The sequence below is a fragment of the Paramormyrops kingsleyae genome, chromosome 1 (assembly GCF_048594095.1).
Source record: "Paramormyrops kingsleyae isolate MSU_618 chromosome 1, PKINGS_0.4, whole genome shotgun sequence".
NCBI lineage: Eukaryota > Metazoa > Chordata > Actinopteri > Osteoglossiformes > Mormyridae > Paramormyrops > Paramormyrops kingsleyae.
The window spans coordinates 60,598,329-60,616,283 of NC_132797.1; the positions used below are offsets into that span (position 1 = coordinate 60,598,329).

At 41.4% G+C, this 17,955-nt stretch overlaps 1 protein-coding gene across 11 annotated transcripts in view; it reads right to left on the reverse strand.

Moving 5' to 3' along the window:
* Positions 1 to 11,235: 11,235 nt before the first annotated feature.
* The window catches only part of LOC111832789 (uncharacterized), a 39,366-nt gene continuing 32,646 nt past the window's right edge, over positions 11,236 to 17,955 (reverse strand). The window contains exons 1-7 of one of the 11 annotated variants that reach the window (XM_023790481.2): positions 15,591 to 15,748; positions 14,822 to 15,118; positions 14,130 to 14,366; positions 13,843 to 13,989; positions 13,625 to 13,681; positions 13,481 to 13,522; positions 11,236 to 13,378 (exon numbers count right to left, since the gene is read on the reverse strand). In XM_023790481.2, coding sequence (XP_023646249.2) covers positions 13,113 to 13,378; positions 13,481 to 13,522; positions 13,625 to 13,681; positions 13,843 to 13,989; positions 14,130 to 14,366; positions 14,822 to 15,113 — 1,041 coding nt within the window. In that variant the 5' untranslated portion in view covers positions 15,114 to 15,118; positions 15,591 to 15,748 and the 3' untranslated portion in view covers positions 11,236 to 13,112. Of the gene's footprint in view, positions 13,990 to 14,129; positions 14,367 to 14,821; positions 15,119 to 15,590; positions 15,749 to 17,955 lie in introns of those variants that run through there. The other 10 variants (XM_072717009.1, XM_072717022.1, XM_072717001.1 and 7 more) reach the window with 10 other exon arrangements.

The following is a 17,955-nucleotide window of genomic DNA, read 5'->3' on the forward strand; positions in this document are numbered from 1 at the left end:
CATCCCTTTATGACCACCATGTACCCATCCTCTGATGGCTACTTCCAGCAGGATAATGCACCATGTCACAAAGCTCGAATCATTTCAAATTGGTTTCTTGAACATGACAATGAGTTCACTGCACTAAAATGGCCCCCACAGTCACCAGATCTCAACCCAATAGAGCATCTTTGGGATGTGGTGGAACGGGAGCTTCGTGCCCTGGATGTGCATCCCACAAATCTCCATCAACTGCAAGATGCTATCCTATCAATATGGGCCAACATTTCTAAAGAATGCCTTCAGCAGCTTGTTGAATCAATGCCACGTAGAATTAAGGCAGTTCTGAAGGCGAAAGGGGGTCAAACACCGTATTAGTATGGTGTTCCTAATAATCCTTTAGGTGAGTGTATGTATAACTGAAACTGATGTGATACAAAGCCTAGCTAAGTTCAAAATAAATAAATAAATCGCAGGGCCCTGAAGGCATTTTACCTATAGGTTTAAAAGAAATGAGGGATATTATTTGCTGACCTTTAACTTCACTAGTTCAGAAATCTGTATCTGCTGGTGTGGTACCTTCTGATTGGAAGCATGCTAATATAACACCAATATTCAAAAAGTGGGATAGAAGTAATCCATCAAACTATAGGCCAATCAGTTTAACTTGCATAACTGGAAAATGTAATAGAAGCTATAATCCAAGCAAAAATGGTAGATTACCTGGATTCAAATAACACTCTGAGGGATAGGCAACATGGATTTAATCTACTTGAGTTCTTTGAGGAAACTACAAGAGAAATTGATGTCAAAAAGGCCTACGATGTGATCTACTTTGATGACCATTAATGTTGATTTTGTCTCCCACAAACAGCTCCTGCTTAAGATCAAAGCAGCAGGGACTTTAGGAAACTAGCAGCTTGGATAGAAAACTGGTTAACAGACAGGAAGCAGCAGGTAATAGAGGCACAATGTCATAATGGGGTGCTGCAGGGTTCAATTTTAGGATCACTGTTATTCCTAATTTATGTTAACAATATTGACACCAATATATACAGTAAACTGGAAGAAACCAGAAAACACAGTGATGCAGGTAAAGGGTCATCTTAAAAACCTGGATTTCCTGAACTCCAGCTTATTATTCAATTTACACATCTAAACTGCACTTAAACCACTTGACTTAAACTAAACTGAACTGGACACTGCACATAGAAAAATGTATAAATGGAAAGTCCACACAGATAAGGGTGACAAGCAGTCAGCAATGACTGGGCATGAATTGCTGCCGGTAAACCAGTGCTGCAACATTGAAGCAATTTCAGCATTTTCAAAAAGGGAGAATATTAATGGTCCAGAATGACAGGGCCACATTGTAATATAACACAAAGTAAGAATTTAAACTATTGCAGCATGAAAAACAGCTTTTCCACATTTTTGTCACTGAAAAAATAAATACTGGAACACTGGGAGTCCAAGTGAAAAACATTGTGGTAAAATCATGATGTTATCACTATGCACAATTTTAAGTAGGTCTACTTCTCGAAAAAAAAAAAAAATAACAGGGAAACTGAGAGGCGGCCGAAAGCTGTCCCATCTGAGGCCTATCTGGCCTATAGGATTCAGCTCACACCTGGCACAACCATCCTTAACAGCAGAGCCACTCAGTAGCCAAGACACATAATTTCTTTAGCACTATTACATTTTAACAGACAGATATGGGGCCTAAGAGGAAGATGTCCCTCCAGAGTGTCTAATTTCCCCAGTGTCTGTGTCAACGTCCTTCCTGCATTTGTGCTGTTCCAAGCTGAGATTGGCCCCCGGTGTTTCCTGAGCGACCAGCCGTAGTGACAGACATCCCTGACCCCGGAAGGGACGCCCAAGGCTTATCGGCCTCTCTGCAGGCCTCGTCAGGGGGAAGTGTTGTGTGAGTGGAGAAACCACACAAGGAAAGGCAGAGAGGAGATGGCCATGGCTGCATAAAGTGTCACTTAAGTCATGCTGCATTTTACTGCTCTCACCACAAACTGGCATCTCAGAAATAGCCTCCTTTCAGTGATAAGACATCAGCTCAAGTAAAATATACTATTTTTTCTTTTTGGTTACAAAACTGTCATAATTTTGCAGTTGGGGATTAAGCAACCCATCTCAACTGGCCCCACCATGAGTGCCTCCTATAAACCTCTCAACCATATTCAGCTTAGCGGTTGCCAGCAGTTGCACCACAGGGGGGCAATTCTTAAAGAATCTCTCACTGGACCAGCACAACAGTGCAATATTATCGGTATTTGGAGAACCCTGTGTAGTTGTATTTATTATGAGAAATCAAACATCTACCAGGCAGGAATTATGTTGGAATATAGAGAAAAGCATGACATGCAACAAGCTGTTGTGAACATTAATCAAGATAGAGGAATGGGAGTTCTATAGAGCACATAATCACACTTCCACTGAAATCAGTAAGTATTTATCATCTCTGAACTACAAACACAATTCAAACTTTCACTGGGGTTTTGAAACGGGATTGTCCCAACAGTTTGCATTCAGAGCTAGTCATCAGTTACCCTGATATGCTACATTCCATATGGCTGAAACACCGTCTGACAGAGATATTCCCACTGATGCACAGTGTGTGCTTTTATATGAGCTCAGCCCATCTATAAGACAGAGCAGTACAGTGAGAAACAGTGCGAGGAAGGCAGAGATATAGCCCCTATATTCACACCCAAAACCCAAAGCTACCCTACTGGAGGAAAGCCTTCTTAGAGGCATGGCTTGGTTTGGATTCAACCATATGGGCTGTGCTCTTCCCATTTTGAAAATATGAGCAAAAATTATCATCATGTTTTTTTCTGAAAGTAGCTGTATAAACAATCGCAATTTTGTATTTATATTGCAAAACATATTTCAACAACTATTGAATTCGAATGGGCAGCTAGAGTCATCCGATGGTGGGACCAAATCATTGCATGTTTGTGTTTTGAAGGATTTCGTATGGCTAACATGTGCCTTTCTGGAGTGTGTGGGTGGTTTGAAATGGATTATTGCACCGACATTGCGTCATCGAGTGTGCACGAGTAGTGTGACTATGGAGGTACACCATCAGCTAGTCTGTCTCCCCTTTGTAAAGGTAGCCCTGCCTAGTCGTGACTGATTTCTTTCATTGTTTTGTGGAGATCTGCTTTTGTTTTGGGGGTCTGTAATTTTGTATTTAAGTTTTATCTGGTTGTTTATAAAGAATATTGTCATTTTGTATTTTGTGTTTTTAGATCTTGTGTTATTATTCTGTCATTTTTCTGATTTATGTAATTAAATGTGTGTAAGAGAATAAACACCTGCTGCTTAGTGCATTGGACTTGTGTGGGTGATCAACTGGAAATAGTCATGTTGTCCCCGGGGGGGTGGGGGGTTATGCTAACCGGCCTCAGGGGTGGCATAGTCGGGCTATTTGTGGGGGGGAGAATCATAGCGCCCCCCTTCTCCTTGTTGCTTTGCCACACTACTGAACATGATATATCCTTAATTTCACTACACACACACACACACACACACATTTGCAAGCATCACGATTACAATATTCCAGAATTTTAATCATTAAAAATTTATCATTAAAATTTAAAATGCCTAAAATAGTCAGTTTTACCACATGTACTATTTGACATTATCACCCATGGCCACACACACCACACCGTGGACCCCATCCGAGGCACAGCATAAGACATTGGCTTGCCCATGTCTGTCCTCATGCGCACTCTCACCCTGACTGTGTTAACTTTTATTCAGACAATTAGTTTACCTAGAAATCATTGATAAACCTGCTTTTTTCTGGATTACAAAGCTCATCCATAATACCAATCAATATTGCAATTTCACACAACATCTGACAATGAAGAAGATTAAACTGTGAAAAATCAGTTTGCAGTTCACATTTGCATGGTTAAATACAGATCTTGCACCATTTGCATGCTGCTTAAATTCAGATTCAGCTATATAGGTATAGTGACCTGCACCCAATCTGCTAGGAGAATATAAGAGGGAAAGTTAATACAGAAAGCCATATTCCACCCACCTTTTCCTTGGTTGAAATGCATACATACACATTTATGTAGCTATTAGCTTTTCCCACAGAAAGCTAACCTAAGTGGCCTGACTTTCCAAAGCACTAATATATACCCCTCAGAGCATTGTGATTAAAAGCTGTAGGCACAGTCTCTTTGGGTCAACTTACTCGCTTTGCTCTTCAGCTGTGAAGTACCTTGGCTCAGCTTCAGCCAAATGAAAGCCACATTGAGAACAAATAAAACTATTCTTTGTAATTTTGTATCATTTTACCTATTGGGGAAACACAGAAACACTTTTCAGTTGTAGGGATAACCCTTACCAAGAATATTAGGCTACCTGTCAAAGACTTCATTAATAACCTGTTTCCATAAAATGTCTGTAATTAAAATGGCAGAGGACAGGACCACCACCAAGCCAGGTTGTGGCATGGTGGTGAATAAACGTTACATATGACCAGAAGGATGCATGTTGAAGTGCCAGGAGGGGATCTGTCCTCATCACTGAACTAGTTCATTATTTCATAATATTTACCTGAATGTTTTTACTGATACTTCAGGGGGTTAAAGTGCAGAAAGTCAACCATGTCAGAGTGCATGTTTGTGTAGAACCACTACAAAGTCTAAGAACATGGGAGGGTTTGTTTTGGTACTTAACATCAAATGGTCTGCACATGATAGGTCCCCAGATCCTGGAGACTACTGATATCCTGATTTTTGTTCCAATCCATGGCACAGTATCATCACTGGTAAAATAAAAACAGCTGGTTTTATTTGCTATAAAAATTAAAACTCACTCATTTATGACTGATCATCTAATCCCTGCAAAGAACAATTTTCTTAATGTAAATTAATGTTACTAAAATCTTTATTACATTGTGTCACGCCCACGAGGGAGGTGTCAAGCAGGTGTAACACCACAGCCCAGGATTAGCTCTTCCTTAAAAGAAGAGCTCAGCCACCTTCTACTCGCAAAGTATTGAGCCGATGCAAAGAAGCCGAACCAAGCGTTTTTTTGTCTTTCGTCTCCCTGCTTTCCCGTACCTTACCTATTTGCCTTTTGTTGCGCCCTCACCTTTTGTGCCTTCCCTCCTCAGTCCCGATCCCGTTCCTGATCATCCTGCCCTGCTGAGTCTAGTACCTCCTGTCCTCCTCTCCTCTTGTGCTCCAGTCCCATGTTTCTCCGTTGGACTGACCCTCTGGCTGACGACCCACGCACCCGTACTATGACGACGATCCACGCCTACCGATTTCAAACCTGTTTGCCCGAGTGACATCTCTAGAGCTCCCTCCGGGGCTCTGTGTTATTGCTGAACACCCATGCTTACCTGTCAGCTTCATTAAAGCTCTGTTTATCCCGCATTACTGGATCTGTGCCTCTTTCACCAGCTCAGTGTAACACATTGAAATAAGCAAAAATGAAAAATATCTAGTTTTTTACAGATTGCCATGATATTCCAAACCACACTCAGTCAATCCAGTGATATCTAATTAGTCAGGAACGTATCATGAATGGAGGATTACAGGGCTGCATAAGGAGGAGGCTTCTTCAACCACACTGGTATCTCAGTCAGGGAGAGTACAGAGTTCACCTTGCTGGACGATAGGCATCATAACGGGCAGCACCGTGTGCTTGGGGCCCACTGCAGATATTATTTTTCAAGTGATGTTATCTCAACATTGGTACATGCTATACATACCTTTCAGAACAGGCCCCTCTTTGTAAGATGCATCTTCTCAAATCAAGTCAAATTACAGCAATAAGAATGACAGAAAAACATTCTGAGCATCTCCAAGGCTGCAGTCCTGTTGGACAAACCCCATGCTGGAAAAGAGCCCTTACCATACCCCTTGTTTATTGGAAAGATCTCAGACCTATAATCTGAGCTCTTGTCCCAAACAATACAGCATGGGGCTGATAAATGTTTTTCTCTCCAAACCGCAGCATCTATGTTTCACTGGTTGCCCTCTTTGCTGTTCTCCCTTGGCAGACTGTAACGACAACTTGACCGTTTGTGTAAACTTCCCTCTGCAGCCTGTTTACGACCTCCCACAGCACACCTAATGGGAAACAGCAGAGAATGCTACCTTCGCCAGCGTGGGTGGCCCAATGCCCACACTGCGTACAGTGTTGGTATGTCATGTTCAAAGATATTCAGAGACTCTTTTTTTAATTTGTGAAGTGTCCAAATGTGAAATCAGGTATGTCAGTGTAGAGCTTGTTTTGGGGAACATTGCCCTCTGTACTGCCTCAGAGATTAAGGCACAGCAATGTAGAATGATGCCCTGACCACTGCCAGGCTCTCTAAATCAATGACATGGATTCTCAGTTTTCAAAGGCCCACATTTCCTCTTCTCTTTGGAAAGTCTCACTTGTCACACAGACGTTTGAAGCTGTTTAGGTTTCATTTGTGAAGGAATCCACATTTTAAATGAAAGACCAAAATAGTTAAACTCTCTGAAATTCACAAAGACAAAGTGTTGGCTGAAATTACACTGATAGGTAATTCAGAACCTGTTTCAGTAACTTTTGTAAAGATATGTCAGCCCAGATTTCATTCTGTGCAAACTGTGCAGGCAAACCTGAGTTTCAGTTCCAATAGCATCACCTACTGGCATGCAACTCCTCAAGTTCAAAAACATAATCCTTTTTTAACTTAATGACTACTCACTAAATGGTATATGCACAAATAACCAATGAACACAATGTTTTAAATATTATACAACATAAATATTTGGCCTGAAGCACTATAAATTTGCAATGTATGTTTTGTATTAAAGCATAACATATGAGTTTTCAAATAACAAAACTTACCACATCAAAACAATAAATACCACAATTTCACGTAACAATCAGCATACCTTCCTGAACTTTGCTGACTTTTCTGTCTATGAGCAGCGCTGCTCTATAGTAGCAGTGTCAGAGTGGTGCGTGCATACAGTCACAGAAGCTCCCTGGGTGGCCTCCTTTAAAATGTTGTTTTCAGCCAACTGGCGGTGGTGACTTTAGTGGCCAAATTGCTCATTTTTGCATAGTAATTCACCCTGTATAAAGTGACCCCATACCCTGCAACTAATCAGGTGCTGACTTAGGCCTACAGAAGTAACTGCTTTCAGGTCCATGTTTGATTTACATTCATTCATAGAGAAATTACAGCACTATATACGATTTTAAATTCTGTGTGTGTTTGTGTGTGTGTGTGTTCATGTATATCAGAGCATGTGAGCGGAGTGGAGCGGAGCGTGAGCGAGGAGCGGAGCGGGCGAAATTTGGTCAGAGCACGGAGCGGTTTTTTAATTAAGGCTGGAGCGGTCGCTCTGTCTCGCTCCAATTTCGCTCCGATACAGCTCACACTACGACTCTGAGGCGTGCGCAAATCTTCCCAGAATTCATCTATACAACTATCAAGATTTAGATCCGCTTTGGAATCTAAAAAGACCTTTCTCGGAAACATGAGTGTGCTACGCGAACACGCGGAGGCCAGAGCAAAACTTGAGCAAGTTTTATATGGTTGTAGCATATTAAGTCTATAAAGTAAATAAAAGTATAAAAACCTATAATTTGGTAATCAAATAAATTAGTTTGTCATTCAAATTAGGTCTAATAGGATTTTTTAAATTCACGTAACGCTGTCAGTGAAATTTTATTTTATAGAGAGAGACGCAGCAGCAGCATCAACAGAAAATAACTGAGGAATTTAAAACGTGGATGCGCTTAGCCTGTATATTCTTTAGGCTATTAAGCCCACTGATTCCTTTATTTTTAAGCCTATTTTGTGTGGAATGCCATTGCCAAACCTGTCCATCGTTGCCTATATGTTGTTTAAAAATAAATATTTTCTGTTCTGAGTGCCGTTGCTCACATTTCTTTATGATATAAGGCATCGGTTTAAGGTGATATTTGTTAGGCATTCAGATTATTTGTCCCTCTTTTAAATTGGAGCGAGCGCGGAGCGATTTGACTGGAGCGGGTGGAAATTTTAGTGGAGCGAGGAGCGGTGTGGAGCGGAGCGACTTAGTGAGAATTAGAGCGGAGGAGCGGGCGGAGCCAACAGCCTCGTGAGCAGGAGCGGAAATTCTCATCGCTCCACTCCGCTCACATGCTCTGATGTATATATTACATTGTGGAGACTAAATGTCCCCACAATGTGATAAAAACCTGTTATTTTGACATTCTGGGGACCATGTATTCAGTCCCCACAATGAGAGACTCAATTTTATAAAAATCTGTGACTGCAATCAAAAAACTAAAAATGCCAAAAGTCTTGTATTTTATTTGGTTACTTGTGGTTAAGGTTTTCATTGTTGGAATGAAGATTTTTGTCATAGATATGAATGGATGGTCCCCACAAAGATATGAATACGAACATGTGTCTGATTATATATAATATTATGTGTACATATCTGCATACCAAAGGACTCCAGTGTTCTGGTCACTGGATAGGGTCCATGTCTTGCAGCCATACAGCAAGACAGGGAGTACCAGGATTATAAGGACTTGGGCCTTCGTCCTCTTACAAAGAGATCGGGAACGCCACATACTCCTTTCCAGCGATCTCAAGACCCCCCTAGCTCTCCCAATCTGTCTACTGACTTAACCAGAGTCATCAGACACATGAATGTCACTGCTGACATACAAGGTTGACAGACAGACAGACACAAATGTTGACAGCTGTGTCCAAGAGGTCATTAAAGGCCAGAATTTTAACTTTGATCCAGGACACTCGCAAACCCAGACACTAAGACTCCTCGCTCAGTCTCTGGAAAGCCCTGATCAGAGCCTGTTACGTGTGGAGCCTGTAGCTGCGCTCAATGTGCGGGTGTGTATCTGTCTGCGTGGGCTGTGCGCTCATTTTAACAGGGGACGGTCCTTAATTGTCTGGCAGCCAATCATCTCCAGCTCACTTTTATCGACCAATCATCGCGTTCATCTGATGACATCGTGCGTCTCCATCAGCCAACCATCGTGCTGGAGAGGAGGAGCTGCCGTTCTCTTCTTTTTGCGTGTGTTTTGTATTTGGTTAGTTTTCTGCCAGGTATTTCCGGTGAAATAAATGTCCTGTATTTACTTCCTGGCTGCAGAACTGAGTATGTGTGTGTGGACTATCTGTTTGGGGAGCACCTCCTACTGTCCGTCACTTAAGTGTTATTGATGCCCCTCCATCGCTAGATGTTATTCCAAGAGGGCTCGTAACAGAGCCTCCGTAAAAATCACACCATCATCAGCAAAGTCAAGATTAGTAAATATTTCAAGGACCCTGACCTTTTGCAAAGTCAACGAACATGAAGCCACTTTCATGGTTGCCAGATCTGAGTGATTTTGACAAGGGGCAATTTGTGATAGCTAGACTACTAGGTCAGATCATCTCCAAAATGGCTGGTCTTGTGGGGTGGTTCGAGTTTGCAGTGGTCAGTACCTACCAAAAAAGGTCCAAGGAAGGCCAACCATTAAACCGGTGATGTCATTGGTACGCAAGTCTCATTGATGTGCATTGGGTGCAAAGACTAGCCCATCTGGTTTGATCCCACTCCTGTATACACATTTCTGAAAAAGTTAATGCTGGCTATGAATAGATAGGTTTCAGAACAGTACATTGCAGCTTGCTACACATAGGGCTGCTTAGCCACAGACCAGTCAGAGTGCCTATGCTGGTCCCTGTCTACTGCTGAATGCACCTACAATGGGCACATGAGCATCAAAACTGGACTATGGAGCAATGGAAGAAGGTCTGATGAGTCACATTTTTTATTACATCATGTGGATGGCCAGGTCTGACAATAAAATGCCCACAGTTTAGGCTGGTTTAAATGAAATTTTTATTCCGGTACACATAATGTAAGAGTACACATACTGTAAATCAGTAAAGCCCACTTTCAACATTGAGGTAAAATTCAAGGATAAATGAGCAATATTTTGTGTTGATAATTATTTCAGCTAATTAAGGTAGTTAAGTAAGTTCTTAGGCTTACTCATGTCTGATTTTAGGGTGTCTACATAACCCATTAGCTTACAGTGGCCACATAAGCTATAGTTTGCATAATATTTACCTTGTGAATGCCTATATACATTCAAAATGAAAGTTAGCTTACAGCTTAAAATATAAGGTTAGCCTGAAACACAACAGTTCAGAATGATTCAGGCAGACATTTAGCCTACCAACCACATATCAGACTTTTCAAAAGTGTTTGACATTAGTGTTGTGCATGTGCTGAATGCCACTGGGATGAAACTGCTGTTCTGGAAATGCTGTTGTAAAACTGTGGCTGAGCTATCATTGGCGTGTGTGCGTCATTTACCTGGGGAAGAGATGGCACCAGGGTGTACACTGGGAAGAAGGCAAGCCGGCAGAGGCAGCGTGATGCATAAGCAATGTTCTGCTGGTAAACCTCGAGTCCTGGCATTCATATGGATGTTACTTTGACACTTGCCACCTACTTAAACATTCATGGCAATCGTATTCCCCAATAGCAGTAGTCTCTTTCAGCAAGATAATGGGCCCTGCTACACTGGAAAAATTGTTCAGGAATGGTTTGAGGAACATGAAAAAGAGTTCAAGATGTTGACTTGGCCTCCAATCGAGAATCTTTGGGATATGCTGGACAAAAAAGTATGATCCACTGAGGCCCTTCATACAGATTATAAAGTCAAGTAGGCTCACAAGAACATAAGAAAATTTCTATGCTCACAAGAACATAAGAAATTTACAAATGAGAGGAGGCCACTCGACCCATCAAGCTCGTTTGGGGAGAACTCAACTAATAGCTCATAGTTGTTAAAATCTTATCTAGCTCAGATATAAAGGAACCCAAGGTTTTAGCTTGCACTACACTAACAGGAAGACTATTCCACTATTCTACTCTAACTACACGCTGTGTAAAAAAATGCTTTCTTAAATACATTTTAAAATGTTCTCCCGCTAATTTCCACCTATGGCTACGAGTTCAGGTATTTAAACTAATATTGAATTAGCCATTTGGGTGAACAGCATCCAGACTGGTTAGACTCTTATATACCTGGATCATGTCCGTCCCCCCCCCCCTTAGTCTCCTTTGCTCAAGGCTTAACAGATTCAGCTCAGCTAACCTCTCCTAAGACATTCCTAAGTTGTTCCAGTTTGCAGTGGTCAGTACCTTCCTCAGTGGCATGAAATAACATCCTCTGTGCTTTTCTTTGAGTAACATTCAAACGCATAGCCATGAATATGTGTTGTAAATGTACTTCTTTAATGCATCTCCCATAGATGTCAAGTTTCTTTTACCATAATGGATTGTGTATTTGAATGCTCATAGTAATCTCACAGATGTAAGAAGTAAATCTCATGCTCCCCAACCAAATTACGACATGCTGCATTGTAGACGTGAAAATATCTGGTATGTCAGGTTTAAGATGAATCTGCCTCAAGGTGAATAATTCTGTTATTTGCATTTTTAGTGATAGATTTCAGGATAGACAAAGTTGTAATGGAGCACTTTGAGACTTCACACTACCTAGCTTTCTTTTCAAAATGGCCTAGTGATAACGAATGTTGCCCTGTCAAGTAAACTGGCGCAAAGTAATCTAACAGACAGCAAAAACAGTGCAAAGATACAAGACTAATATTACATCTCCAGTGTCTTTGATACTATCCCGCTAGAGTGGTAGACAAATTGTGAACAGACGTGGAATACAGTTAAACAAACACATGCAAAAACTCTGAACTAACCTTATCCGAAGAGGGAATGGTTAAGCTACTTAAAGTGTTAGCCTAGGCCCCCCTGAGAAATTAGTTCGCCCCTATCAATAAGATATTCAGTCGGCACCGGGATCACAGTAACTCTACTTGGGATATGGTGAAATGGATGGATGGATCATAGCCAGCTGTACCAGACTTTACTTAGCACTGGGTAAAAGCCTCCTTTCCACCCAGAGATTCATTTTGTTGTGTTTTGCAAAACACTGTGGAGAAACACTGTAAATAATGAGAGCTGGATGTAGGATCATGAGGAAAATGCAGACTTATTCTTCCTGAAAGAATTTGGCCCACAGAATTCCTTGTGAGGGAGGAAAGGGAACCAAAGGCTTTAGAAGACTTAAAGTTATCAGCACACCAGCTGAAATGTTCAGAGTGGAACACATAGAAAAACAGTAGGGCCTTAAGTTCAGGCTCACTCTTAATAATCAGTGCAAACACTGTGGTCTATACTGTTGTCTGCTGAGTAGCAGCTGGACAGTTCTTGGACTACTTTCATTTTTTGTACTCAGTGCAGATGATTATGGATACAGAGTACATCACAATTGACACATGTGAAACATTTAATATTTGTAATTACAGACGTTTCTTGACCCTGTACTGGATAAGCAGTTGAAAGATGAATAGAAGGAATTGCAGAAGTTACACAATGTCATTTTATGCAGTGAGTGAAATGGAATTATCCATGTGATATTTGACCTACCGTAACTTCCACACATTAGCAAACTGATTATGTTTTTACATCCATCCATCCATCCATTTTCTGTGCCCGCTCTTCCTATTAACTGGCATTAATTTAAAATAAGATCCAAGGTTTGGTTGAGCTTAAATAGTGAAAAAATCATTTAGCCAACAACTAATGAAAGCTCAGTCATCAGGAATGAAAACCAGTATGAACTGCAGACTCCTGACTGATACAAGACAAAGCTGTTTATATAAACAATTACCTACATATAGCAGTAGCTGTGCAAGGCAAAATGAAATTTTATGAGATACATTTTCAAAAGCAATTATCAAAAATATCAGTTAGTAACATGTATTATCCATAAAAATCACCTAAAATTCTGGGCTATAGGTCAAAATTCAAAAAGCTCAGCCAATTCACAATGTGCACCTGAGGCTGAAGCTGTACCAGCCAAACAATGTATCATAATTACACTGTATGAATCTGCTCATTTCTCTGTCCCAAACTATATCTAAGCAAGGTCATCATCTTAGAATGGTCCAGCAAAACATTAAACTTTTACAAAGGGGACAAGACATTAGACAAAAGGATTGCTAAAATAAATATAAAAAAATAAAAATTATTTAAAAAATAAAGGTAAAAAGATTTGTGTGAAGGCTCTCCTCAGGCCTCCAGGGGGGGCAGTAGCTCCTCCATCACATCTCCCTGGCACCTGTAGAGCGCCAGAACCACAACATTAGCCATCTTCTCGCTGCCTACTCCGAATATGATCTCCCTCATCTTCTTCTCTGCAGTTGGTTGTGCCCTTATATTGCTAGCCATCTCTGAATGGAGGAGACCTGTCTCAATAAGCTCATCCACAATCCTGTCCACGTTTTTCACATTTTTAACAAGCTTACTGATATGGGCCTTCAGGAATTCCCATTTATCTGAAAATAAAAATAAAAAAAACACATTATCAGTTAGTAAAATGTTTGTGTATATGAGAACATTGTGTGGGTCTGCATGGTCTGTTAAATACAGCCACTGACTGGGTATGGATGCAGCCCACTCTTCAGCTGACTTTGGTGAACCTGAGGACAAATGGCAGAGTGTTATAATTTGTTAAGTTGAAATTGCTGTAACTTTTTTAATTTGTTACCATTATGTATAAAATATTTTTCCTTAATGAGAACCTTGAAATTTTTTGTAATTATCTTTGATGAACCACTCTGGAGTTTTCTTTGGCAGACCTGAAGATAAAAAGTGATTTCGGTTCCATGGTTTGTGACTAGTTAATGATTGAAACACTAACAAACAGACATCTTGGCCACTTTAAAACATTAAAGAATAATTCTTGAAACACACCAAACACACTGTCAAAAAATTGTGATAGGAGATTTTAAATAAATACCTTGAGCTTCTGATGAGCCTGACTCCATTTTAATGTTTACACTGACACCATCAGATACATTTGCATGGTTAAAGACAGGGGCAAAAACGTTGCTTCCCCTAATGGCTCTCACACTTGAAGTGATGCCAGGCTGCACCTGCACAGAATCTGGAGGAAAGGCAGAGACAACACTCATGGAATCACTGTCTGCAGTCCTGCACATGACATGTGACCACATCCAGAGCACGTATACAATGAACAGCACAGCCTAGCGCATCCTGTAAACCTTGCATGCAACTGAAACTTACATGGTGGGGCTGTCTGTCCGCATGCTGAGTTATTCTGTGATTTCTGAGCATCCAATTGGTCTGAAGCCTTCAGGTCAGTGGGGGTTCTCAGGGTTACGTCCATGTTGAAAGGTCCAGTGTTGATATGGGAAACCAAGGGGGCGACCACATTACTTCCTTCTTCTGCACACACAAACTGGTAGCACTGTTCTGTTGACAGGTCAGAATAATGTAGAAACCCCAGACTTGAGGGCTGTACTGGAATTGGGTAAAGTAGTAATACTGTGGATATCAGTGGTAATTGATTTTGAATACAGAAGTAAATAAACATTTTCCCTGTGGTAACAGCGGGAATGGAGATGATCTTTACAGTATTCCCACGGGGAAGGTAATAAAATGTATTGTAAAACCACGGTAATGGTAATGAAATTGCTTGTTTATGCACATTTTTATCTGTGCTATTTTAATTATCCTTTAGTTCTGTTCAATTATTTGTTCTCACCCCAACACCACTTGGCAGTGTCAAGTGAGTAATTTAAGCACTGAGATACTTAAAGGAAAACACGCATGTTTTATACTGTATTGTTGGTATGAAGGTAGGGATGGTTTAGATGTTTTTGGGGACGGATGGAGATGGGGACAGATATTGTCCACGAGTAGCTCTCTATGCCAGACTTTTAATTAATAGCCACACAGATTTTAGCAAAGCTTACCTTGGCTGCTGGACTGGAGCAGCTTGGTAATTAGAGGACAGTGCTGCTGCATGATCTGAACAAACTCCTTACATTCTTCACTTGATTTTCTAATTATGGTGTTCAAGAGATTTCTGATCCGCACACTGTCATCTGTGACACCAATCAAAGTCTTGTATTCCCTTACAGTTAATATGCCTTCTGCCTTGTCTATGATGGTAAATGCGACATCAGAGAGCTGCTGACAAAGAACTTCCTTATTCTGCTTTAGCCACTGGCGAAGATCTTGATGATTCTGCTGCAACAGGTCCATTTGTCCTAAGAGGTTATAGTGAGATGAGTGAGACTCAGGCAGGCACGGTTGGGAAAAAGTCAGTACGCAATGCAGCTCACTTAAATTTACCAACAGACAGTTTTTGTTGTTTCAGGACGTTAGACTGAAGAGAAACGTTCACACGGAAGAGAGTGAGCTCTATATCGCAGAGATACACTGTCCGGTATGGACGGAACTACCGTATCAACTCTCCGGTCCCAAAAAACTGCCCACATACGAACATGCGTTTTTAAGTAACCACATGACATTACGAGAATAGCATCCAGATATATCCCGTGTATATTACATTTCATTTGCAGCTGTAAACCGACGTGGGGATTAAGAACAGCTGAATTTAACGATTAAAAGTTAATTAAAAGTGAATGCTATAGTTGAAAACTCACGAAGCAGCCACATTTACTGACATTAATACTAAATTTAAATTAAACTGGATTTAAAGAAGGAGGGGGAAATTACCGAGTGGCTTCTTGTCAATGAACAGTTTCACTTTTAAACTTAAAGAAAAAGGGCGGAAGTATGGCGTAAGACTTAACCATTTCCGACAAATGAGGTTGAAGTTGGCTCCTTATTCGCAGCTCCTTATTCGGATTTTCCGGTCCACCTTAAATGCTGAGCAGCCCAATGCAATGACGCGATTACGCCTGTAGGGGGCTCATTTAGCGAGGCTTACCCTCAGAACTTCATTTGGCTTTCGATTCGTATTAATTGAACACGATTCTACTGACTTGTTACCACTTTGAGGAAAGTACATATCTGGGCAGTTTCAGTAATAGTATGTGTGTATTTTATCAGAAAATGAGATAAACGCAAACGTCTTTCCACTCCTAATTAGGCCCGGGAAAATGCCCATGCACAATTGCAATCGGGCAAATATGAACTTCTCAGTACACGTCAGGTATCCCACAATATAGAAAAGGTGACATTGTCCTGGCCCAGACTGATTTAATACTTTAAAAATCAGATGGAAACAATACATGTCATACTATAGCACACAAAGGTATGAATGAGAAGCCAGGTTTCCATGCCCATTTTAATACCTTAAACCTCTCTGGGCCAGGCAAATATCAACTTCTCAGTACACACCAGGTAGCCAACTATATAGAAAAAGTGACATTGTCCTGGCCCAGACTGATTTAATGCTTTATAAATCAGATGCAAACAAGACATGTCATACTATAGCGCACAAAGGTGTGAATGAGAAGCCAGGTTTCCATATTTTATTTGAGTATTCAATTGTACCATATATATCTTTTTATAACATTACTATTTAAGACAGTGAAGTAACTAAACATTGAAGCAGATTACTTACATTACTCAAACAGGTTAAATAACAACTTAAAAATATACTTAAAACGGAAGTATCTGAAACACTGCTTAATTCCAGTAATACGAGTAATTCTAATTCATTACATGCACTCCCTATGCACAGAAAAAAAAAATATTTGGGTCATTTTTTCTACTTATACAATTCAATTATAAGAAATAACTTTCCATCAAACTAAATCGTATAAATACAAATAATATTAATAATTTAATATGCATATTAAGATTTACAAAATTTAAGACTTAAGTTGATTCAAATAAATCTTAATAAACCTAAACACTTAAACAAGCTGTCTTCATAAATCATAAATTAATGAAATGTATAAGCTTTAATTATGAAGACAGCTTAAGTGTTTAAAAAAATTAAGTTGATTAGTCAATATCCATCCATCCATTTACTTCCACTTATCCAAGGTCGGGTCGCGGGGGCAGCATTCTCAGCTGGGAAACCCAGACTTCCCTCTCCCCGGCCACTTCCTCCAGCTCCTCTGGGGGAATCCCGAGGCTTTCCCATGCCAGCCAAGAGACATAGTCCCTCTAGCGTGTCTTGGGTCTTCCCTGGGGCCTCCTCCCAGTGGGACTTGCCCGGAACACCTCACCAGGGAGGCGTCCAGGAGGCATCCTAAGCAGATGCCCGAGCCACCTCATCTGGCTCCTCTCAATGCAGAGGATCAGCGGCTCTACTCTGAGTCCCTCCCGAATGACCGAGCTCCTCACCCTCTCTCTAAAGGAGAGCCCAGTCACCCTGTGGAGAAAACTCATTTCGGCCAGTTGCACTCGTGATCTCGTTCTTTCGGTCACTACCCACTACCCACGTGACCATAGGTGAGGGTAGGAACATAGATCGACTGGTAAATCAAGAACTTTGCCTTTTGGCTCAGCTCCATCTTCACTATGACAGACCGATGCAGCGCCCGCATGACTGCTGACGCCGCACCGATCCGCCTGTCGATTTCCTCACTCATGAACAAGACCCCGAGATACTTAAACTCCTTCACTTGGGGAAGGACCTCCTCCCCGACCCGGAGAGAGCACTCCACCCTTTTCCGGCTGAGGACCATGGTCTTGGATTTAGAGGTGCTGATTTTCATTCCAGCCACTTCACGCTCAGCTGCGAACTGCTCCAGTGAGAGCCGAAGGTCACAGTCTGATGAGGCCAACAGAACCACATCATCTGCAAAAAGCAGAGACCTAATCCTGAGGTCACCAAACCGGATACCCTCAACGCCTTGGCTGCATAGGGGATTCCGCCAGATGTTCCCAGTAGACCCGCACTATATGCTTGGGTCTGCCAAGTCTGACCGGCTTCCTCCCCCACCCCTATGGCCCCTCCTACAGGTGGCCAACCAGGCCCCATGGGTGCAGGCCTGGCCACCAGACACTCTCCATCGAGCCCCACCCCCAGGCCTGGCTCCAGGGGGAGGCCCGGTGACCCGCATCCAGGCAAGGGAAATCGTGGATCCAATATTTTGTTCATCATTAGGGGTCTTGCGAGCTG